Source organism: Dermochelys coriacea, chromosome 8, assembly GCF_009764565.3.
Source record: "Dermochelys coriacea isolate rDerCor1 chromosome 8, rDerCor1.pri.v4, whole genome shotgun sequence".
Classification (NCBI taxonomy): domain Eukaryota; kingdom Metazoa; phylum Chordata; order Testudines; family Dermochelyidae; genus Dermochelys; species Dermochelys coriacea.
Genome location: NC_050075.1, coordinates 37,245,456 through 37,272,161, shown reverse-complemented (window position 1 = coordinate 37,272,161; position 26,706 = coordinate 37,245,456). Strand labels below are relative to the sequence as shown.

At 37.2% G+C, this 26,706-nt stretch overlaps 1 protein-coding gene across 12 annotated transcripts in view; it reads right to left on the bottom strand.

The window, feature by feature from the left end:
- The window catches only part of LOC119860605 (ankyrin repeat and KH domain-containing protein 1), a 202,930-nt gene that overhangs the window by 50,568 nt on the left and 125,656 nt on the right, over positions 1-26,706 (bottom strand). For 8 of the 12 annotated variants that reach the window (XM_038414521.2, XM_038414522.2, XM_043520457.1 and 5 more), the window contains exons 11-15: positions 21,786-21,845; positions 15,727-15,814; positions 14,820-14,947; positions 14,453-14,596; positions 12,817-12,919 (exon numbers count right to left, since the gene is read on the bottom strand). In XM_038414521.2, coding sequence (XP_038270449.1) covers positions 12,817-12,919; positions 14,453-14,596; positions 14,820-14,947; positions 15,727-15,814; positions 21,786-21,845 — 523 coding nt within the window. The remainder of the gene's footprint in view (positions 1-12,816; positions 12,920-14,452; positions 14,597-14,819; positions 14,948-15,726; positions 15,815-21,785; positions 21,846-26,706) is intronic. The other 4 variants (XM_038414525.2, XM_038414533.2, XM_038414535.2 and 1 more) reach the window with 1 other exon arrangement.

The following is a 26,706-nucleotide window of genomic DNA, read 5'->3' as shown; positions in this document are numbered from 1 at the left end:
GCAATCACAGCCCTCAAGAAGGCAAGCCTCAGTTTGAGAAACAGCAAAAACTGCACACTGCTGCGTGATAGTTCCAACTGACCAGGCGCACAAGAATAAATCTAAGTGTTTAGATACCAAATGTAATGTTAATATGAAAAAATTAAAAGGGGAGAAAAGCTTTTAGCTTACTTTATTAGACACCAATTTTCACAGTAATAGTCATTTAATATATTGAAAAAATAAAACGTTTTAATTAAAGAGCTAAAACTTGAAAAATTACATACAGGCTAACCCAATTCTCCATCAAAAGTTGGAATTTAAAAAAAAATACAAATTATAGTTTTAGCCATGACTATTTAAGAATCAAATTACCTTGATCAGAATATAGTTGAAGAAAAACTCAGCTTCACTATACAAATCATAGCTGCATAAAGATATCGAATCATTTTAAGAAAACTAGCTAAATTGCTCAGTCATGATGAACACATGTATTTAACATCAATTGTTTTAAGCAAGGCACTTCAGCAAATCCAAGGAGAAGTTTTACTGGACATTAAAGCAGAAAGCTAGATATTAAAGTGAAAATCAAAAGCAAGCAAAATTCAGAATTAATAATGCTGATCCATGCAGAAGTGTATTAAAAGGTTGCACAAAAGAAAACACATTCAGCACTCTTTTCTGTATTTCTCTTGCTTCTGGGAGCATCAGGCTGAATCCTCACCTGCCACCTTTTAGCTTCCCCTGATCCTTGGCTGTAACTGCCCCAGATGTAACTTAGAGCAGCCTAAGGATTTCTCCATATTGCTCTGGCTGCTACTGTCCTATTAGGCAGCACCATATGGGCCAAATCGTATATAGTGCCCTTGTGCTGTACCCCCACCTCTCCTCCTAGAGTGTGGATGAGGGAGGGGAGAACAGAGCAGGATACCCTGCTTTAGCCAATCAAGGGTTTCCCTAAATCAGGAAGAACCCTCAGCAATTCAAAGTGGCTGGACCAGGGCTAAGGATTGAGACCTCTATGTTTAATAGCTAACTTCTCCTTCACTTAGCTTCCACTTCATATTGTGAGAACAGTGATGTTCAGCCCCTTTTTGACCACTAGCCCAGCTCTTTCTGCTCACTTCAGTTGCAAAGGGTTTTTACTTAAGATTTGTACACTCTGTCTTGCTTCAGAGCAGGGATTCTGGGGAAGTGTTAGGTAACTTGGACAGGCCATTTTCAAGTTATGGTACTTAGGAACCACTGACTTTTTTGGTTTCCCAAATTTTGTGTGCGCGCATCACAATGCAAAAAATGGCTTGAGCTACTGAGGTTTCACCAAGTTTTACCTATTTATCCCACTGCTATAAGGTCTTCCAAAAAACAAGACAAAAACAAAACACAAACAACCCAGAGTCATAACACATAGGGTAAATTTACTATGCAGAAGTGACGCTGCAAGTCTGGGCTGCTTCTTAGCAGAACTTCACAGTACCTACATGCTTTTCCCAGTGGTTCATCTTTGACTGCCCGTAGGATTTGGCTTCTCAAACAGTATAGCTGTTTAGTTATACTTTTAAAAAAAAAAAAGTTTGCCTATACAATAAATTTTACAATGATATCAAAAGGGATTCAAATAATTAATATATCTATGGGGTATATGCAGGTTTTTTCTTTATTCTTCTTTGAAGAACTTATTGAGGAAAACAAGTAGACATTTTTATTTTTCAACAAAGAAGATTCCTAATCAAAGCAGAATTACAGGTCAAATGAAGGGCAAAAATTAAAAGTGTTCAAACACCTGGACTACACAAGGTCAACCCATGTAAAAAATCAACACTCCTGGGCAATGTAGGTAAGCCAACTGAATCCCCCAGTGCAGACAGTGATAGGTCGATGGAAGAATTCTTCCATAAACGAAGCTACTGCCTCTTGGAGGTGGATTACCTATGCCAACTGGAGAACCTCTCTCATTGGCAGTTAGTGTCTACACTAAAGTGTTACAGCAGCACATCTGTAGAGTTTGAAGTATAAACAAACCCAAACTTTGTGTGCTCAATGCCTCCACTAGTCTGTGTTTCTAGTGCTGAATGTGTGTTTCTTTGGGAATGGAAATAAATTTTACCCAATTTGAAAAATAAAATGTTTCCTCATTTGAAATCCTTAATGCTTCCTGACTTCTTGGATATACCACACCATGCATCATTCTCAGACAGTACAACCACTAGTGAGCCTCCTACTATCTGCGATGTTCCACTCATCCTAGGGTTTTGTACCATTACCATCATATTTGTGTGCTTTCCAAATAAAATTGACAGCAATAGCAAATTCCTAGCCCAATGTTCTATTCTGTTATCTTCACTGAATCAGAAGTACCAAGAGAAATTCTAAGAAGTAGAAAAATCTTATAAAGAGTTAGAGAAAACTTAATTTGAGCTAGTTAGTGGAGACACTTGGCACAGAAATGTGTTTAACTCAATTTTTGGTTTTGCATTGCAGTATACCTTTAAGGTTGTATAGAAGGATCAATTAATTTTAAAATCTTTTTAAACTTTGGTACCTTTAAGTTTTATAGATATACTAATCCAGAAGTTATATTTATGGTCACTGCAGATATATTTAAAGTTATTTCTTGTATTGTGATAAAATACATACAGGAATAAGGAAAGTATCAAATTTGTTGTCAGTAGTCAATTTACTCTGTCAAATTAAGATGTTACCCTGACAAAGGTTTAATAAAGCTAGCCCCAGAAGAATATTTTTCCTTGAAGTCTCTTGCTGAAAAACTAAGGGCATTAGATGCTGAGCTGCCCTCATCATTCCCAAGGTTATCTGATTGTCCTCTCTGGATTTTGCTAGAAAGGGGGCTCAGACAGCCTCTCCTTGATAGCTAATGCTATCCCCTCAGGAAAGTGAAGTTGCAGTTTGACAAAACCAAATCCTAACTAACTGTTTCCAGATTTTAACATCAATATTAACTTTATCTGCCTACTTGTGGAGAAAACAAGCCTCACATGAAAAGCTTCTAATTCTCCCTTCTAAGGATACATGGATTCCAACAGCAGTAGTATGATCTTGTACAAAGACCTGACCCTTGCGGTTTATATCAGGTATAGGAGGCTCTTAGGACCATCCTGCAATGGTGTATAGAGTTCTTTAAGTCTGTGCAAGGGGAATACAGGAAAAACTGATCTGTGGCCTGAATCCAGAGCATCCAGTCTCTAACCATTACAAGGAAGATGAATCCAGCTCACAGTATGCTGTTGGACAGATCTGAGTATTGTATTGTGAATATGTGAAGGATAATGAGATGCATGTTTTCCACCAGCAATTATGAGAGCATGGAGGTGTTTAGTCATCGGCCTCTAATTAGTGGGTAGGTTCAGTTTTCAGGACATTACAAAACTTTCTCCAGGACAGTGAAGATGTGTGCCTGTAATCTCGTCGATGATAGGAGGGGGTAAGAGGGAAGAATGAAAATTAGTGTTTGAACCTTAAGTGTGTTTATCAAAACTGAAATTTACATTGTAAATCAAAATAGTGTTCTTGTTAGTAACTACAATCTTCAAATATTTAAAAATTAATATCTAAAATTTGTTTTTCTGGGATAATTAAAATTCACTTCACACTTTAAGAGGCCTAACTGCAAAGATCTACAAACTGTATCAGTTGAGCATAGCCATATGTGTTTGCTCCTAACAGTAGAGCCAAAATGGTCAAATTTATGATGGATTTCATGGTTCCCAGAATGAAGTTCTATAGGAGGCTACATTCAGTTATACTTGTGACAAGGCCATTATTTAAGACAGATATCAAACGTAACAAACACTTAACTACAGCATCAAATGAAAGGAAAAGACGGACTGAGGGAGGAAGTCTTCATTCAAAGAAATCACATTTGAAATAAGCAGATTTTCAGATATCCTTGGTATAACACTATCCTTAACACCCACTGCACCTATACATATAGTAGATGCCTAAAATCAAGGCAATGGTACATACTTTGACTCTTGAAATACAGATTCAACAGGGCTTAAAGCTCAAACGCTAGGCAATCTAGAATTAAGTCAAGCATTTAAAATGTTCTTTTCCTTTTTAAGATTAATTTTTAACAGACATCAGTGGACATCCGACAGCTTGGTACAAAGAGTAATAAAAATTCAACTGGTTAACGTCAATTTATTTGGAAAGCTTTAACATGCAGATTCATATGATGTGTTGCTGAACAAGAGTGGTTACAATTTTGAACACACACTATGTATGCTAATTCACGGCTGTAAAAACAAAACCCAAATCATAACTGTGCAATAGTTTATTCATATCACAAAAAATAAAGAACCACTTTAAGTACTCAAAGTGCCTTATTTAAGTTGCATTAATGTGCTGTATTGTTTAATTATATGAATAAAATCATTAGAATTTTAAAGGTTAGTTAGCACAGTTACTATAAGTAGGATAATTTGTTTGCATGATCCTTGACTTGTAAGTTTTATTCCCATATTATAAAAACTTGTTTATATTATATTATATTTTTCAATTTTACAATATCAGTTAAGTTATTTTAAAAATATGCATACTAAGAACACTTGTGCATCTGAAACCTGACTTTACAATCAGGCTATAATGCCATATAGATAGTAACACAAGACTGACTTTAGTACTACCAATATAATTTGTAAAGCCAGCACTGCCACATCTACTGCAAAGAGAAAGTTGGGAAAATTTAAAAAAATCTCATCTCCATAGCAACTGTTTTTGGTTGCGCTTTACAAGACTTGTTTAGCATGCAACTAAGGTTCAGGGCCACTGAAATCCCAGTTGTTGCTGGACAAAAATGTGAATGATTACTGGGTAATCTCAAGTCACATGGGAGAAAGTTGCTAAATCTACATGCTCAGAGAGTAGAAAGTGGAAGTAAGAAAAGCAACAGAAGAATAAATATTTAACAGGATGCATAACCATTTGCTAGTTTCTTCATTTGCAACTGGTAACATCATTTGCTCTACACTGCTTAGACCTCTCCCCACTATGGTTTTCTCCAGGACCCACATCCCACTCTTGACAATATTTTTTGAGAATTGAACTTTGACTACCACTTGTATGCAGAGGATACCAAAAGCCTTTACTTCAATCCTTGCTTTACCTTTTATCTGCTTCAAATACTGGATCTTATGTTATTTCCCCCAAACTCAATATATCCCAAACTGGAATTCAAACTGACAGAGTACTCCTTACCAACTCTTTGTTCCCTTTATTGAAATCTTATTCACTCATATAGGTAACCTGTTTGGTTTTACCCCCAGATCTTCCAGGTATATAAATCTGCCTTACAAGTCCAAAGCATTCAACACAATACCTTGACTGTTTTGAAACTCATTTATATCCCTCTCCTCTCATTTAGCCTAATTCTTTTACAGTCTTCCTACATCTCAACACTCCAAACAAACTGGTGCAAAACATGGCTGTTTTCTTCACAGACTTGATTTCCGTCAAGAAATTCAGGACAATCTTTCATCCCTATTGTTTGATGCCTGACTGTAATGGCAAATTCCTGGAATTCTGACTTCTGATCCGTATGCCATTCCCTACACTGAGCCCTAGTCTACACTACAAACTTATCCTTGAGTGACAGTTATACTGACCTAATTTCCATTGTAGACAGCGCTATGTGGACAGGAGAGCTTCTTTCATTGATATAGTTACCACCTCTCAGGAGGTGGAGTACCTATGCTGTCAGGAGAAGCTCTCCTGTCAATGTAGGTAGCATCTTCAATAAGCGCTACAGCAGCGTTGTGAGCTGTAAGAGTAGACAAGCCCAGAGAAACCAATTTGTCTCCTTTTACAATGGATGACAGATCTTTCCCTATACCGCTGTTTCAAAATCCAAGCTCTAGAACCATCTCAATTTTTTTGAGAAATATTTTTAGAATATTAATGACATCTCTAAGAATTGTATTTTTCTGCTTACCTAAACAGCAGCCTACTGTTTTACAGCAGTAGTAGACTCTGCAGGGACTTGGTAACATCTGCAAATTTGATCACGGTAATATTTATCCAAAAGAAACATCGGGCACAGTAAGTTTGGAAACAGCTATATAGAAAACAGCTTGCTTTTTAAAATTTTAGTTGGTCAAAAAAATGCTTTGGAGTGTAATGCTTTACTCTTCACCATTGCGTCACAAACATCTTTGAACCAGATACCCAGTTTAAAAACCACTGCTCTAGAACAAGAATTTTTGGCTTAGTGCTAAAAGGCTGGGTTCCTATTATCTGTTTAGTTTTATAAAGATCGGTCATTTTAGAGGGATAGACTGGGGTTGAAATGTAATTTCTAGCTAATCTGATCATATTCCAGCTCAGCTCTCAATTTGGCAGCCTTGTGCAACATCACTTTGCACTTAAGTGTCAGAAGTTAGAAGACCAACTGCTGAGTTTCAAAAGATTCTGGGATTTTTGTTTCTACCCATTCAATTAATAGCAGTTAAATACAGATTTCCAAAAACTCTAGCTAGTTTTCTACTGACTTACTGAAATCATTGCAAACGTCAGACCTCAACCCAGCATGAATGACAGAAGACACCCTCTAAGAAATATTTCCTCACTGGATCAGATACCTACGGACAATGTTTGCATTTATACACGGTCAATCCCTGTACCATCTAGACACTCAATATTAACTAGAACATAAGTACAAAAGGATAAAGAGTCAGATTCAGTCCATTTCTCAGCATGACCAGACTTCAGAGGGCATAAAATCATAGTTCTTTATTTTAAAAATTGATTTAATGGCTTCTTCACAAAATAGTCTCTGATATCCTTCCTCTGATTTTGCGAGATTTAAAAATCTAGTCTGATTCAAAGTCTCCAAGGTTTAGGGTTGGATTTTCAAATTCACTCAGCACTTGCCTGACTCTGTGCCCATTGACTTCAGTGATAAAATTCTCACCGACTTCAAAGGAAACAGAGCTAGGTCAAAACTGACCACTCATGAAAATCCCACATAATGCTGAGATTCAGTTTATTAAGGAACTCAGCTCAAAGTCATGGTGATAATGGAATTGGACCAATTACACTGGTGTCAAAATATACAGTACAGATTACTCAGCTACATGGACACCTTTGTTTTTCTGAAAATTTGCCAGTGAACAGAAAAATGGTTAAGAGTACACAATTTTTCCACATATAGCTAATTAATACACTACTCTCACCTATATCCTTGATCCCTTACCACCAAGGGAGACAAAACTGTCAAAAATTTTATCCTACTCGAGTATTTTGGTGGGTTTATCTTTCACTCTTAGTTGCTACTCCAGTGAACTCCCACAGAATGCATACTAGTAATTTACCCATTGCACAGATGTAATAGAATTGACTACAGAATTTAAATTACAATGTAGTTTTGCTTATAAATCTATTAAAAAAAACTTGTGTCAATCTCCTCCTTTGTTTCTTTACTCTGATTATTCTCCTAAATTAATTATTTTAATTATAAACCAGGAATCTATAAACTATAGGTTCTATTCTGTACATTAGTAACAAGTACGTGTGTTTACTTTTGGCAACCACAGATTAGCTGGGCACAAAAAATAGATATTTTTCTAACTCACTTTTAAAGTGTTAAAGCTGAATAATTCTGAACATGCATTTAAAGCCTAATGAAAGGTCCTTTAAGGTAGCAGTCATACCGTATTTTGCCTACCAAATATATTACTTCTCCAGATGCCTATGTGAACTAAACAGGCTAGACCCCTGCCAGCTTGTTTTAATATGTGAGGTACTCTGGATCTATGACCAGTATGCATAGAGTGGATGGGATTAGAGTAAATATCTAGTTTATATGTGGTTGGTGGGGTCTCAAACAAAAAGGCAACTGAGGTAAGAAGAGCAGTATTTCTAGCTCTAAGGAGTGTAAATAAAAGTGCAAGTTGTTGCCTATGTTGGTATTGAGAATTGGGTGAATGATTATGGAATATATGTAAAGTGTAAGTTGTCAAAATGGTGGTCTCGACTACACTGGGATTGTGGGATGGACTGGACAGATCTCTGTGCAATGTAAAAGAGGAGATACTAGTGTAACTCTACTGCAATGGGAGAATAAATCAGAGGAGATTCTGGCTGGGAAGGCCTGCATACAGGGTTGGATGGTTAGCACAATATGAGGATAAGAGGCTTATAAAGAACTCTTGATTTACAGTGTGTGGATGTAAAGATGTCTCCGGGGAAGGACAGCAGATAGTGGTCAAAGTATAGATATTTATGTAGTCAATTTCCTGACTTTCAAAAAAACTGCATCTGCTAGTGGCATGTAGCTTCAGGAAGAGAGAATATACAGTGGTATAACTCTTTGTAGCATTCCTCTAATTTAATACAGAAACATTGGTGGAAGACTACTTGTCTTAAACAGCATTCTGCTGTCCCCCTTCTGTACTCACTGATCAAGAGTATATGAGAACCCAGTGAAAGTTGCTAAACCATTTCCCATCTCGAAAAACAATAGAAGGATAGTGATAAAACATTAAGTTATAAGTCTGGATATTCTCAGTTAAGTTTGTCAGTATTAATATTAGTTCATTTGTAATGCAATAATTCCAAACTACATATTATGAAGTGGAACTTTTACTTAGCAAAATCTTACATAGTTGCCCATTTAAATTCAAAAACAATTTAATTTCAAATTTGTTCATAACTTCTTAAACATTATTTAGTACTAGAGAGAACTGAAATATTTTGATTTTTTTAAAGCTAAGAAATTTGCTTTTCCAAGGACTACCTACACATTTTTGGTGTATCATTTTAAAAAATTCATAGCTGACATTTTTAAATTAAATTTTGAAAACATATAAAGGGTAAGATCATAACATTCACTGACTATATTCCATGGAAAATTAACTTAGTATATTTTTGTTCTATGAATAATATTTAGAGTGCAGAAGAGAATTTAAAGTTCCCTTTCTTAAACATTGGTTGCATTTACAAATTAACAGAATAATAATCAAATTCACAGCTTTATATCTTTTTCTAAACTTTGCTATGATTTTTTGAACTATAGCATCCTCTAACAGCTTTTTATAAAGTGGCAATAATTTAACATTAAATTAACTTTTTTGCAAGTGGGAAGAGAGGAAATTGCCTTTGTTTTAAAAAAATCTACATCTAAGTGTGCACTCAAAATAACAGAAGGAGGGTTAGGTGCATACATTATAAGGTTGAGAATTACATCTGCTGGGGACTGACAGCTGCTGCAGCCTATACGATAGTACAAGTATAATGAGACTAATAGGTTACATTTGCAGGGGAATGAATGGAAAGTTCTCTGGGCTAAAACAAAGTCTAGTAGATTAATCCTGACAGCATGTCAGGAAAACAGTTGTTTATTAAAAGGTACTAAATAAATTACTGTTAAAGACTATTAAAAGATCCCCCACTATGTCAGCCTGGCCAAATTTTATCTGCCTCCTTCCTGCAGGACAGTATTTTTTGATGAGTGAAGAAACTAATTTTTTCTTCCATCAAGATCGGAATTAGAACTGATTATTTATCTGGCTGATAAACTTTCATGACAATTCTGCAAGACTATTCCAGAGAGCAGCGTATCAAGTCACTACAATTCTGCATCACCACCACACACATAGCCTGCCATTCATTGTGTAAATGATCCATGACCACCTAGGATTTCACAGTCATCACTGCACCATACACCATAGCCAGTGAGGACTTAACCTGATGCACAGATAGAGTGTGGGTCCTTCAACTCCAGATGTACAGTCCCCACCACTGTAGCTAAAGGCAAACCTTCTCTGGTTGTGTCTGGCAGACCAATGTACTAGAGCTCACAAAAACTCTTGTACTTCAACTTTTGAAACGGCTCCTTTGCACCAGGAATTAAAAACTGCAGTTTAAGTTTTGTGGGTAAATTAGATGAGTAATAGACACCCTAAGATACTAAAAGTGGTAATATGTAATTTCTCCCAAATACTTTGATTTCTAATGCTTTCTTCAAACTAAGTACAAATGATTGTCTTTCAGCCCACCACCTATAAAAATTCAGTCCAAAATATTTCCTCGTCAAAACTTAAACAAGATGAAATTAGGGCTTATAACTCATTTGTGATTGACCTTAATTCGTTTTCTCAAAAAATTGATCTAAATATTTCTAATGCACCTATCACCATATCTGTTAAAAGCTATAGTACGTACTCCTCTGAAAATTGTGGACCCTTCCTTTTTACTCCACTTGATTATTCTTTACGTTCTTGCTGATCAGGTTTCTACCCTGACAAAGCATACTTACCTGAACATTTTCCATTTCCTTTTTGCCAGTTCTCACTTTTTTCACCTGTGTTAATTTTCTCCTAAATATTGTTGTTAAAATTTGATATTTGTAATAATTTAATTATACAATGGTGATTACAAGTTAAACCTTACTTTTCTCCTACATCTCTAACCTGGTAATTTGCCATTGATACCTAAATCAAACTGCTTTTTAAAGTCCTAGTAAGAGTCTAAGCCTAAAAGACAGTGAATAATTTGATTTCACTAGTCCAAAATTTAATTTGCTAACTCCTCATTATGAAAAGTGTTATATTTTCCGCAAAAGTTTAATACATTGATTATAAAAAATGGGTAGAGCTGGAGTTAGTGGATATACAAATGAGAAAAACCACACCCCTCTCATTTTGAAGTAGCTGGTTTAGAGTTTGTGTAAACCTCGTTAGAGACCTGGTCAAAGCTTTTTGGATATAAAAGTCTATTTTCCTATTGCAAGTGAATGTTGTGACCTAAAAGCTTGACCAAGTCACTAAATTTTTCTTCACAGGAATAATGAATGCGCCTCTCATTGTACCCTCTACTACAAATGAACTGCCTGCACCCCAGCAAAAGAATCCACACAAAATTTTTAATACAACATTAACGTTACATAAATTTGTCAAAAGTTAGGGAGTGAAAATGTTACAGATTAATACACAACTCTTACTCCACCCCATGCTATACAAGAGCTAAATACTGTATATATGCAGGATAGAATATTTATATGACCACACTCTACTTATTTAACACAAAATTAATTTTTTCTACAACCTTAGATACACTTAAGAGGTTACACACACTACGTTCATTTTAAAGTATATTTTTTCCTCAAAGATATTATGTACTTTAGTTTCATCAGAACCTATGAAGAATTTCTCTAAAAATTGCATGTTTTCTTTTGGGGACCAATACACTTCTGAACAACAATACCAGCAACATGCTGCTGCTCACAGAAATACTTGAGATGTATTGACAATATGCTTCTCTCCCCCCTGCCCCATGTTTTGTACAAGCATAACTAATTTTTATTTTCTCATGTGATCTATTCTTAAATTGCATCCAAATTTTAAAATTTCCTTTAAAAATGTTGTGCAGAGAACTAAAGCCCAAATAGTATTGCTCTGAATCAGTATATCAAAGTATCTAATTTCTCAGATAATTGAAATGAAAACCAAACTCTCCATCAGATGCAAAAATGTGTTTCCATATGCCAATTAAGAGGATTGGTGATGTTTTTAGAGAAATATTTATCACTGAAGCACTACTGATCATTAATACTTTATTTAGCTGTAAGTTTATCTATGCCAGTATATACTTATACTTAGACATCGTAAATAGTAAACAATGCCTCCTAGCTCTTTTCATCATCCAATCTCAAAGTGCTTTATAAAGGAGGTCCCTATTTTACAGATGATGAAACTGAGTCACAGAGAGGGGACACAACTTGCCCAAAGTCACCTAGCAGACCAATGGCAAAGCTGGGAAGAAAGCCCAGGTCTCCTGAGTCCCAGTCTGGTCTCAATCCACTAGGCCAGATCTGCTATACATATTCTAAAGTAGTAGGGGAAAAAAAAACTACAATAAGTCGTATTTGAGAAATAATGTTATGTAAAGATAATCAATACATATCACATTTGCACAGAATGGAGAATTAGGGTTGCATATTTAATCTTAGTTTTTCAAATTTTTATTCTCGTCAGTTTCCTGTGTTGTGTCTGTCATTGAGGTACTGAGCTCCTTCCTGCCCTCAAAAATTAAGCAAGACTAATACCTAGTCAATATGGTTCCCATCTACTGCAACCTTAACACTCCTATTTTGATATATTAAAATTCTTTCCTAATCCCCCCCAAAATAACTCTAGAGCTATTAGGCCTGAATGGCCTCCATGTGGAGTTCTCCACAAGAGATGCTTTTCTCTCACTGAACTAGCTTAAACAGAAAAAAAGATTTCAATGCGGAATCCATTTCCAAAAGGATGACCCATGACATTTGCCATTTAACTATTGAAAACAATACCATTTTCTTTGTGAAAATGAGTTTAGCCTTGTTTAGAATGAAAACCCTGACATAACCATAACAAACCGGGCACAATCAGGAATCTCCTACAAGTAGCTTTGCAGTTAATTGTTTTGGCAATACGTAACTCATGTCACTAATTTAAGCAGAAAATGGGCTGATGCAATGAGTATATGGAGAAGAATTACAACCATTTTAGAATGATCAGTGTACAGTACTTAGTCTTTGTTAAGTTGCACCCACACTAATACACTGTTCAAATAGAAATTCAATAATTGATTTTCTTCAAGTAATTTTTTCAATAAGCATGATCCGTAACCAACGTTAATATTCTATACTACACAATGAAATAATAAATATGAATTACACATTACAGAGAACATTGTACTCCTGTTAGAACTACACCTGTATTACAAGTGTTTAAGGATTGATAAGCGAGGACTGACCTATACATTAGTTTCAGAAGTACTATAATAAAGCTTCCCCCAATCCTGCTAAAACAAGATACTTTCAAATGGCCACATACTGACCTTTCTGTATTCCCAAGAGTGGAGGAGAATTCTCTTGAGGAGCTCTATCAGGTTCCTGGGGAGGTACAACCATGGCAAGTGCATGCATTGGTACACGTGGAACCTAAAAAATCAACTCAGAAAGAACTTGTCTCAGTTTTAATTTTCAATGGATCAGTGTAATAACTTAATCCAGAAGCACATTTGTTCGCACACATTCCCTTCCACTCAGCCTCCAACTGTGTGCTGCATGTTATCCCTTAACATACCAACTTCCAAAAGTAACGTTTCATACTAACTGCAAAGTTAACCATACTCTTTCCCCTCTTCTACCTCCAAAGTGGTTAAGTCACTGCATTTACTGGTTCTTGTACTATCCAATATTCCATACCCAGAAAGATGGGAAATAAACTGCCTCCTGAGTTAGGGAGTCCCAAGGATTTGAGGAATATATAGGTCCCAGTAGCCACAAAATAAGTTAGTAAATTAGGCACACAGGTAACTTGGTATCTGGTACAAGACCACAGATCAGAATTCCATTAGTTACCTCCTTTTCAAATCATATGCAGGAAAGAGGGTATGTGAAAAACAGTAATGAACTGCTACACAATACTTTCTATTGGAGTTATAATTCTTCACTTGTTGATCTAAAGTAGTACTTTACTGGCTTATTAGATCCTGCCATCCAAACACTTTTGGGAAAGTGTGTTTTTTTGTTTGTTTTTGTTTTCAAATAGAAGCTATCAAATTTTAAAAAGTGACCACCTCCACTTAATATTAGAGTCATTACTGAGGGCAGACATTGCTCAGTGAAACCTCATCATACACTGTACTTGTATATGTAGTAACTAGTGCAGTCACAGCACTTGTGTGGTTTTCTTTAAATAAAAACTCTTGCCTTTTAAACTAGTTTATGTTAAACTTGCCAGTATTTGAAAGTACTTAGAACACAGTATTAGCCTAGACATTATATACGTAGCTTTTGAAACCCTGAATATTACTGCATTATATGCTTAAGCTCAAATAAATGTGTTAGTTTCTAAGGTTCCACAAGTACTCCTTTTCTTTTTGCATTTTACTGGTGTCTTTTCTTCTCTTAACTGTATTCTCTCTATCAACTAATGCTTGGTTCTCTTTGTAGGCTGGGGTTTTCCTAGAATTCTTAGGGAGTTTGGTGGCCAACTCCCACTGAATATCTAGTTCCTTTGGGCCACTTTGAAAATCCCAGGTACATGCAATAAGCTGCCTTTCACTTTACGCAAGATACCAATACTTAAGGAAAACAAGCATCAGTGTTTCCACTGCATTACCACATGGCTTTAGGAGTGCTGAGGCTAGAGGGTAAAGGCTGAGTAACTTCAATCAAGTGCAACAGTCGCCTAGAAATGCTGTATCTGGACTGGCTCATTAGGGAATAGAAATTATTAAAAGTAAGATGGATGATATATATGTGTATTTTTCAGGAACTCCTAGGTAAACAAAGCTTCATTCATGCCCCCTTTTGATAAGAGTTTCTAAATATGTAACTTATAAAAATCAATGTCACTGATCTTTTACTTCCACTAAACTTTGTTTGCATAAAAAGACAAGTTTACTAGAAAGGTGTATTTTCTGTTGTGGAAATGTATGTTTAATTACACTTTTCTTTATGTCTTACCTGAGACTGATCCTGAGAAGGTGGTGTGAGCTGAGACATGTCTGCAGTAGGAACTGACAGAACATTGTTTGGGTAATCCAGTAAATAAGAAACAACATTTGTATGTCCACCCTTTGCAGCTTCAATAAGCATTGTTGAGCCATCCTGGGGTGAAAGTTTGGAGAAAAAAATGCAACAGTAAGGTGAATCTTCTATCCTCTGTGCTATATAAAAATGGAGATTTTTCTATGAAATTAAGTTTAAAGTTGCCCAGTCTTGCCTTTTAATCAAAGTCAACTCTGCAGTACTTGAGTTTCAAATAATGTATATGGATAAGCAATTATGGAAGGTGAGTATATTAAAATCACGAGTAATTTAAATTGAATACCTTAAGTCGATGAGTAGGGTCTGCACCATGAGCCAGGAGGAGCTCAACAACCGCAAGGTGGCCCCCGGCACATGCCAACGACACCACTGTGTGGTCATTATTAGCAGTAGCCCTATTAACATTGGCACCTATGAAGAAAACAGCTCATGCAGAATTAGCAGGCATTTCTTTATGTTTAAATTCTAAACAAACCTGGTGTATTTTCTGATTTTAAGTGTGTATTGTAGAATTTCAGATCTAGGATGCAAGTTAATTACAATAAAAAAATCAGAATGAGAACAACATAATGGCAGACATTTCAGAAGTGAAAATAGGATGATTTCTTAGATAAACTGAGTTTGCAGCTAGATTCCTAATCCTTTCGTAAAAAGATGTACAGAGATGTACATTACGAAGATGTAATCCTTTCGTAAAAAGATGTAATACTGCAGTGCAAGTGAACAAAGGGAGGGTATTCATACACTTAAAATAACTGTTAGAAGATTTATTTTTACATTCCAAGGAAGAATCACAAGCCTTTCATAATAAGGGGCTATACTTATTTTTTAAACCAGGAGTACTCCCAGGCAACAGTTGACTGCAAAACATTTTTAGAATAAAATGCTAAGAAATACTATCTAACCATGTACTGACTGACATTTTTGCTTTACTAACCTGAACAATTAGTTGGAAAGTATTTTCAGTAACAAAGTATTTCTGTATTCAAAAGTGAGCAATCACCTGCATAATGTGAGTTAACTGAAATAAAAATCATCCCACCACAAATGAGCATTTACCACATACCCCCATAAACCTAATACATGACATAAGGAAAAACTCTATTCTAGTAGATATTAAAGCTATAAACACAAAAGTTTAACAGAACTGTTCAGTGTCTGAAATGTCACTTAAGTTGGTAATATTTTACCTTTGCTAATAAGAAACTGTACAGTGCATAAATGACCAGCTCTTGCAGCCTTCATTAGCGGAGTTCTTCCACCTTCAGATTCATGCTCCTGTTATAAAAAGGATATTAAAAAAAGTGTTATACATACTGGCAAAACATATCAACCAAGAGTTTTAATGGCTGAAATTTTCATCTTCGGGATTCAGACTGCTCTATTAATTTTAATGAATACTCTATATAAATCCCCACCAGTGTATTTTCAGTTAATTTCTCAAAAAGGTCCCAATGAATCTACTTGGTTAGAGAATTACATTGGAAAAGGTCACTAAGACCACACCGCCACCCTCACAATTTCATAGATCTCACTGGAAAGTTTCCTGATTTCTGGCTTCGTTCAGTTGCATTACCTCCAAACAAATCATTTGCACCAAATTTTCTCCAATACACACTGTTCAAAAAGGCTGCCATTTCTCAGAAAGGTTTCAGAGTAGCAGCCGTGTTAGTCTGTATTCGCAAAAAGAAAAAGGAGTACCTGTGGCACCTTAGAGACTAACAAATTTATTTGAGCATAAGCTTTCATGAGCTACAGCTCACTTCATCGGATGCATCCGATGAAGTGAGCTGTAGCTCACGAATGCTTATGCTCAAATAAATTTGTTAGTCTCTAAGGTGCTACAAGTACTCCTTTTCTTTTCTCAGAAAATGTTGAGAACACAATCATATGGTGATACAAGAATGGAGAAATCTCTTAGCTAAACCACCATGTGGTGAATAGCCAATATCTGAATCTTCTGAATTGTAACTTGTTGAAATGGGATTCTTATCACTCACAAATCAGACAAAAATCAATTATATGCAATAAATATTAAATCAAATAGCCTTATGAGCCATAATGAGAGGATAACTGGTCTCTGAAAAGAAGAATTAGTGAACATGGAGTTGAAAAGACAATAGAAGAACAATCTGAATGTCAATGGTAAGACATTCTCCTCAGGGCCATCACACACTGTCTCCAAAAACTGAAGTTTAACATGAGCATCCCAAGTTAAAGCATGAGTGACATGAAAGATTTTGGAAAAGAGACACTGTAGATACTCAGAAAACTGACAAGAGAGGTGAATGTGGAAGTCAGTAATCAACCCCTTCTATCCTTGAGATAATACAAGCCATGTGGGAAAAGAACCAGCCAGTTACACAGGAATGACTGACACCACATAAAGAGTGCTGGCAAGTGAAGGGGACCCACCCCACCCCACAAAGGGATTAAGTGTCCTGTCCATGATAGTGTGTACATGTGCCCTTCAAAATAAAACTCAGTAATGTGTTAGGGACTTTATTTAAATAGTTTATAGGGAAATCTTGAATTCACTGTTTAACTTCATGATTTTTTGACCATCCGATAGCAGAGATGATTAAAAACAATAGGAGTACCTTCCCATTCTTGTTCTATTTACTGAGATTGAGAAGGTTTAATGCTGGATTTATGACAGTTGAATCCAACCCTGCCTATCTCCTTCAATTGGCCAAAAATCCTGCACATCCCAATTGCTAGGTTGCAGGTGTCTACTGAAAGTTAACCATTTGGTTATGCATTTGAGAAGTGGAATCTTTAGTGATGGCAAATCCAAACCTGTTGAGAAGTTTAGTGGTCCAAATCAATCCTATGCTATTATGAAAAGTCTAAACCGAGCGTGTCTCCTCTCACCACTTGAAAAATGGCATAAGCAGTCTGGCACAGATTTTTCTTATGAGACAATAGTTTATTGTGCATTGTTTTAAGATGCATGTTTGTTCTGTGCGCTGCATCTTGATCCTCTAACTTATTTTGCATGACACTATTGCTACATACATAGAATCCATGTGCATGTGCAATACTATGCAGCAAGAGAGGAAGCCGTAGAGATTTGATCCTCAAGTCAGAAAACACTTGAACTCCCTCCAATTACCAGAGTCAATTTATAAACAGAATTACTCAGTCCTTTATTATTCAGACAGAGACACTGAGTTCCACAGAGTTTATTGTGGAAGGCTCTCTTCCATGAAACCTTAACAATCAAGGTAATACATGCTCTGCATGCATATGCAAGGACCAATAGTATACTCTAAGATTTAGGGCTTGCCCTTGCCTCAATTTTTCCCTCCTGCAACTGTTATGCTATTAGCAGCTGCCCCTCCATTCCACATACAGAACTCATTTGATTTGTACTGTGTGAAAAGATTTTAAAATGCACTTTGGGATGCAGTGCACTATGTATTAAAATACACAGAACCTGAATATATGAGCAGAAACTGTGTTGTTCAAACTCAATTCCTGATGCAAGGTCTCAAAATTCCATTACTACGAGAATCAAAGAACTCAGAAATAAATAAGTTGTTAGAAAAACCCAGTTAACTCCAAGACAGTGCAAGTTTGTGTCCTGTAGTATATTCAAGTGTTTTGTTTAGTTTTAGATGGCTAGCAATAGGACTATTAATACTTTGCTTGGGAGTCTAAGATCTCACTGCTGGGGAAACTTCTTGATGTCCATTCTAAGTTTTCCTTTACTTAAATTTCATGCAATTATTCTATATATACACAATGGTTTGATTAATCTCCACTTCCTCAAGCAATCAAATCCTGAACCTCCTTGGTGTTTACAAAATTCAAATACTTGTAGCACTGAACAAACAGATACCTTTCATCTGGCCAAACTACTTGTTTTATCTCTTGTATTTCTTCAATAGTCTCTCCTTACTCATTTCGGTCGCTCTTCCCATTTGACTCCACTTGAACATCTTTTCTATCAGAAAACCCAACACTGCATGCACTATTTTATTTTTTAACATAATGAAGTTATAAGATGCCAGCCATCTGTAGAGACTGCAGTCTTCTATTTTGCCATAGCAAAGGTATAGCAGCAGCAGAAGCGTTGCCCACGTGGTCCCCAACATATGGGTCAAGACAAAAGAGAATGGTCACTTCCAGAGGAAAGAAGGCAATCTACATTCTATGCCCATTCAGTCCCTAGTCTTACTTCTGAGACTGCCAAATGTGTGTGTCTGATTGCTGTGTTTTGTGATAGACACCCATCCAGAAATGGAAGAGCTCTGTGTACTTGGAACCCTCACCAACAGAAGTTGGTCCAATAAAAGATATTACCGCATGCACAATGATTTACTAATATCCTGGCACCAACATGGCTACAACGCTGCATTCTATTTGGAGTAAGACATGGGCTATCAGGGAGCTTACATAAACTATAACAGTTTCAGTAACAAAAGCCTGTTTATTTTGATACAAGGCTTCAAATATTGAAGTAACTGCCTAAAGAATGCCAAAGTAACTGCCTAAAGAATGAATCCTAACTTCAAAGGGAGGTGAATTTGTATAGGCTACAAATAACTATCAGATAACAGCTCCAATATGTAATTACTCCCACTGGACAAATCCATACTTTGGAGAGAAAAGAGAAAGAGGGATGCAATCAGAAGTGTCTTATTTGAACCTTAAGTAACATACAATAAAGTAAAACAAATGGGTAAAATCACATAAATATCCTACTGGAAAGGCAAAACAGGTATTTTTTAAATGAGAAAAGTAACAAGAATTCAAACAGAACAAAATAGCATGACAAGATACAGAGCATGAGGCGGCTAGGGTTCTCATATATGCTAGAAATAACAGACCTACATTAGTTTTATCCCACAAAACTAGCTCAAAGGATGTAAAAAAGTCCTCATGAAATTGATTATAACACACAGCATTTACAATAGCTTTTCCATCTTGAGGTGTCCCAGTGATGAATGCAAGACAAAGTAACGCCAAAGATGACACTCCTTAAGAGAATCTTCTCAGAAAAGTGTTGCAGAATTGTGAATGCAGCATCTAGAGTGGGCCAAAGCTTAAGAGTTGGCACACACTGATGCTTGGTAAATCTGCAGTGAGACCCCTGTAGCTGGATTTATAGATTTAAAACCGCAACACTGACTTTCATTACCAATGTCTATTAACAGAGTAGGTTTTAGCATGACCACACAAAAATAAAGAGAAATTATGAGTTATTTTTCTGTAGATTCTCAACCTACTTTTGTCAGGAAAAGTTATACAACTGAATTAGTCAGAAAATCCATCTTGTATAATTCATTTTAATATTTATGGAGCAACAAGCCATGGGGATAGACATGAAGGTAGGTAAAAATATTAACCAAGATAGAAGCCGGATAGCACCTCTGGAAGGAATTTTGGGTGCACATTCAAAAATCACCTCATTTCTTTATAATCTGTTGTAGAAAGGATCAGTAAAGAGCAGCCGAAACACACAGCTTCTACAACAAAGCTACTGCCACAAACAAGACAGTCTCTGAAAAATGCAAGGTCCTAAGAATCAATTTAGAACAGGGTAGGGATGTGGGGTTTTTTGATTATTATTTCAGCACATTGCTCCGCTATGGTCTGGGATGTGAAGTATTATCAAACCACTTCACTGGTGACTGAGCTGTCACTTCGTACTTTAGAAAAGCCAACACAGCATTTTGTGTGAACTCTACAGGAAGTTATCTACTGGCCAATAAAACCTTGTCTATACCAGATATGTTAGAGTTATCTAGATATAGGTTGAAAAACTGTGGTGTATTAGCAGTAAACTCCAAGGACTTTGAAACAATAAGCATTATTGTTGCTGATATCACCCGTATCCTTGATACTTCATCCTCAATTTCTTAGGCTCTTATGAGAGAGGTTTTATATCAGGTGTCTAAAAGGGCCAATATAAATTCGAACCAAGACTTTGCGATTTCAATAATTTGGTAAAATAATTTTGTTAGCCTTCTGAAAAAGATATCCTTGACTAGCCAATCATTAAATTAACAAAACATATCCACATTTAGACTTTAGCTATGTTATAACAGACTACACCACAAGAAGGGACCAATGTGATAAACTAGTCTGATCTCCCATGTAATAAAGGTGGTGACTTCCTTGAATTAATTCCGTTTTGAACTAGAACATTTATTTTAGAAAAACATCTAATCTTAATTCAAAAATTGCCTGATAAATTACCCTCACTTAAAAATTTGCACACTGATTTAACTTCCAGCCACTGGATCTTATTATATCTTTGCTAGACTGAAAAGGTCATTATCAAATTTTTGTTCCCCATGTAGGTACTTCTAGTCTAATTAAGTCACCCTTTCACCTTCTCTTTATTAAGCTAAATAGACCATTGTCTTACAGTGAGACTCTCTCTTGGCTCTTACTTGAGCTCTCTACAATTTAATTATTCCTGGATAAATATGAAAAATATTCTCTCAAGAGCTCAAATGGACTGCTGTGTTCAAACTTCAAAGAGATATACTATTCATCATTAGACATAATATGTTTGCTACAAGATTTGGATTTTATTCTGGGTCTGTTAAGGAATGTAACCAGATTTCTCTTGAATTCTTTTGTAACAAGACCCTTTGATTTCTGACAGTTCTAATTCCCCTGAAAATGCTAAAAACTCAAGTCCTCTGAGTGCAAATATTTCACTGCACTGTTCTGAAGAATTTCTAAGTAAAGCTATTTTGAATATTTTCTTTCCCTTCCCACCCCCTTCTGAAAATTTGGATTGAGTTTTTTTATCAAATTTTATTCCCTTTTATAATATTCTCAAGACTAAACTCTGATCACAAGACTCAAAGTTATAAAAAAGTCAGTAACATGTCCTTTACAGACAAATTTCATGAGGTGGATAGAAACAGATTAAAACCCAAATGGATTTCTGGTTAAGAGAACTGAAGACTATGAGACCCTATAGAGATATGGTGATCCTATTTGTAAAGAATTTATTTTGGCCACTATTTGTGAAAAGCTGCTTTAATAAGATGACCCTTTCCTATACAGGGCGGGAGTAGGTCAGTAATTAAGAAAGAAAGGGATTAGAAATCAATTCAAAGGACTTCAGAGAAAGAAACCAAAAAAAGTAGAGCAATGATGGAGATTCAATATGCTACATAGCAAGTCTTTGCACCTGTAATGAAATCTAGATGCCATAAGCCATGCTTGCTGTGAGCATCTATTTTTGAGGTTTTAGCTTACAAGCATCAAAGGCCAACCTCACCTGATGCTTGGCCGTCTCTATGCCCTCCAAAATAGTCTTCTTTAAGTCCTCCTGCTTGTCCTGCGGAAGGAAAAAGAAGAACTCACGGATCTTATTCTACAAATAAAATTAATACTTGGCCGTGAAGACCTGGTGATTACAATTTCAGTTGGTCAGCATCACCAGCTGAATTAGCCTGAGGAGGACAAAACTAGTCTTTAAACCAAGTAATGCAATTCTTCACCATCATAGCCTCAACCTAAGCCAACAGACTCATGTGGATAGGGGAAGTTATACACAATATCCACTGGTGCAAAATACAGATGTTTTCTTGGTCACACCCAGTGAGGAAAAGGGGGATTTCACCACATATTCCACACCATTTGAATAAGGACAGACTGACCTAGCACAACCAAAAAAATATGACTGCAATTATTCAGTTTCAGTGTTTTGGGCGCAATCTTGTAGTTCTTTTGTTAAAGAGAGACAACATGAACATTCTTACTAATAAACCTGGATCTTCTATCATCTTCCCCAGATAGTCTAGAACCAGCACCAAGAAAACACGATTACTTTTACAGTCTCACACTGAGAGCAACATATTAATCTCCCTCACAATATAACACAAAGCCTTACTTACAACCTACACAACGTTAGCAAGAATTCAGGTTGACATATATACAAAGGTTAAGTGTGCTGTGTGATGTATCTAAGGAAAACAAGATTTATATTAAGGATTTGCTTTATGGTGTGAGGGAAATTAATGTGTAGTATGTTCTCTTATCAATTCGAAGCAAAAAGAATTTCCCGGTGATGGTGCAGAATCTATCAGTGAAAACTTGTGTAAGCACTAGGGTATGATTAAGAGGTGTCCCTTAGCTTGGCATTTCCTTACCCTTTAGGGTTTGAGTTGAGTGGCTAACAGTTAACCAACTCTACTCCCTTTTAAACATGGTGTTTATAGAATTTTCTAAGTTTTTAAATTAAAAGTACCATGGTTTGGAGGAAGTGTGGGTGTTTGAGATGAAAAGGATGGATGGATGTTATGCTACTGTATATGTGGGGGACCCTTGCAGGTCTCTCTTTACCCTCCTGAACTCCAGCACAAAGTGTCCACATTCCTGGGGATCCTCCCTAGTGCTGCACCTGGTTCCCCAGGGCCAGCTGCAGCTCTTCAGAACAGTGTAGTCTCTACTGAAGGCGCAGAACTATATAGGCTACAGAGACCACAGCAATGCAGCTTGTATCTTCTCCTCCCCAGAAATCTTGGCTGCTGCTCCCTAACTCTCCTTACTAAACCATAAAGTACATTGGCCAGCATCTTCTCTGAGGGCAACCTATGACTTCAGTCCCATTAGAAATGAGAGTCAAGTTGGTGTTGGTCCTGCTTTGAGCAGGGAATTGGACTAGATGACTTCCTGAGGTCTCTTCCAACCCTAATATTCTATGAGTCAAGAGGCTGGCTCTCAAGTGTACTGCATTTCAGCTAAATCAAGCTCTGAGTTTAGGAGAAGAAGAGAGCTCAAACAAAATGCACTTTTAGCTTAGAGGAAGGTAAACTGAGTTAGGAGCCAGGAGATAAAAATCTCATTTGCCACTCACTACTGTGTGTATTTCTGCTATTTTTAGTCCTTAATTTTGAACCAGCAGGTCTCACACCCACCTCTCAGGAAATACACAATCAAGCTGTGACACTGAGTAGCTTTCCCAGACTTGAAGGAGCAGTTTTGCCTCTCTGACCAACAAATAGGTACAATAAAAGATTATCTCACCCATCCTGGAACCAACATGGCTGTAACACTGCAAGCAACAATGGAGGATATTCAATTCTGCCATTTGAAATGGAAACTTTACAACATGAAGAAAAAGGACGTAAAACTTAACAGTGACGTCTACTTCCCGAGCAAATGCAAGAAACAAAACATCTCCAGAGGACTCACCATCTATAACCCTCTAACCACGACATACAACTCCAAATATGCTGAATAGCTCTGTAGAAGGGCTCCAAAAAAACTAAGGAACCATCTCCTGCAACTCACATACTCCATAAGAGACCACCTCAAAGAAGAAATCACACACACAGATGGGGGAGGAGGAGCGAAATCAGGAAACCTACCTGTAGATCGTTCAAGAAACCAAAAACAGCTATTACAAAAATCTGATGACAGCCATCTAACACAAAAGCAAAGTGGAACCAATTGCAACAACTTCTCAAACCACAGACCACCACCTCTGGGAGAAACCACGGCACCAGGACCCATCACATGGACATCCCAACATCAATTTATTAAGACTACCTGTAACCGGAGCCGAATTATCTGTACTCTCCAAGGGTCTGAACTTCTACCCCAGCACAGAAGCTAATATCATACTAACATGTGGAGAACTAGAATTTTCACTGATTTCAGCTCAAAGAATTCTTTCACAACAATATCACCCAGAACTACCACCTCCCCATCAACAGTCATAAGAAAAAAAGAATAATCTGACACCACCCCACCACAGACAAAACCACAAAAATCCTTGATCATTACACTGATCGACTAAAATCCCCCATCACCACATCCACTATAGACTCCCACCACCACTGCCGAGAGGACAGCTATATGGTCCCTGAAATCCAACCACCAGACAGCAATTAAATTAGACAATGGGGATGCCATCACTGTCCTCAACTGTGATAACTATGCTAACAAAGCTGACAACTCTTTGACACCACCTACTATAAACAACTCGGACAACCCAGGAATCTAAGGCTATCAAATCCTTCCCTGCTCAACTCCAAGAGAAACTCTTAACAATCTTGTCCCCCACAAACTTTCTATATGCTTTCCAAGATACACAAACCAAGGGAATCCAGGAGACCCATCATATCTAGCCATGGCACTCTTAATGAAGCATTATCAGGACTCATAAGAAACCATCCTCAAGCTACTGACCACATAAAGGGTCAGCTTCCTCCAGCACACAACCAGCTTCCTCCAGAAACTCTTCAACATTAACAACCTCCCTCAGAACACCATCCTTGCTACCATGGATGTCACCACCCTATATGCTAACATCTCTTACAGTGATGGCACTGCTGCCTGGCTTGAATATCTACAAGACAATGGACAATATCCATCTCAAACACATTGCCAAAACTCATCCATTTCATCGTCACCTATAACAATTTTACATTCAACCAACATCTTGTCCAAACAACAACAACAGCCATGGATACCATAATGGCTCCCCAGCATGGCAGCCTTTCTTCATGGGCCACCTTGAGAAAAAATTCCTGGACAAATGCACCACAAAACCAATGCTATACCTGAAATACATCAATGATGCTTTTATCTTCTGGACAGATGAGCTAAACTTCCTGACACATTTTTACCACAACTCCAACCACCACTACCCATCCATTCATTCAGTTCTCTTGAAAGCACTCCCATATCAGCATCAAACTTCCTGGAAACCATGATCAGCTTCAACAATGGAACCTTAGAGAGACAGCTATTTACAGGAAACCCTCAGATCACCACACTTTACTTTCACAGATCCAGTAGCGACCCCAACACACCAATAAATTGGTTATCTACAGCCATGCACTCTGATACCACAGAATATGCACCAAGGAGCAAGTCCAGGATACACAGCTTATCACACTTAAAACACCCTCCAACAAAAAAAGGATATTCCACCAGAGTAGATTGCAGTATAGAACAGGCCATTCAAATACCTCAGAGCACCTGCTTCAATATGGAAAAAGCCCTCCAACCACAGCCCCCTAGTTGTCACCTACCACCCCATACTGGAACCCATATGGTGCATCATTAAGCAATTACAGCCCATATTCGATGCGGACCACATCTCTCTGAAGGCCAGAAGAGGTGACTTGAAACAGCCCCCCCCAACTTCTCCAGCTCCATCAGAAGCAGCAGCAAGCTCCCCAAAAACCAGGCCATACCAACTCAAAGCAGCACCAAATCCTATTGTAACAGAAGCAAAATTTGCCGACATCTCTCCTGTTACGACAACCAATATTGTGCCACAACACAGCTTTCAAGATCCATAGGTCCTACACATATCTATCACAACATGTGGTGTACCTCACCCAGTGCACTAAAAGTACATATCTATGCTGGAATAAAAGACCCGTGGCAAGGCCACAGCTGGCCTGGGTGAGCTCTCTCAGGCACGTGGGGCTAAAAACTGCTGTGCAGACATTTGGGCTTGGCCTAGAGCCCATGCTCTGGAGCCCTCCCTGCTTGTGGAGTCCCAGAGCCTGGTCGCCTACACAGCAATTTTACAGCTCAGTAAGCCCAAGTCAGCTGACATGGGCCAGCCATGGGTGTTTACTTGCTATGTAGATGTACTCTCAATTCCCCAATAATAATTATGTGGGTGAAACAGGACAATCACCATGAATTCACACTGAAAAATTATAGAAGACAATTACATCATATTACTTGTGGGTGAATATTTTCCACAAAACAATCACTCCATATCTGACTTCTCAATCCTCAGCCTCAAAGTAAATCTGCACACCTTCAAAACACTAGCCTGGGAGCTTGCTAGACACTAAAAAATCATGGACTTAAAGACACTAGATTTGTGGCTTATTCCAATAATCTGTAACCCACTAACCCCACTTTTTGTCCTGTGACTGCAGAGGTTTCAACTGGCCGCTTCACCTCGAATGGTCTCTTCCAAAATGGGTTAACTACTTATCCTAAATAGTCTGTTCCACCTTATATTTTGCTGACACTGACTACCTTTCCCAGATCTGAAGAGCTGTGTGTAAGCTTGAAAGCTAGTCTTTCACCAACAGAAGTTGGTCCAATAAAAAAATATTACCTCACACACTTGTTTCTCAAGTATCACAGGTAATTTTACAGATAAGGTAACAGAGGTTGCTAAAGGTCACTTTTAGCAGCATCAGGCACAGAACCCAATC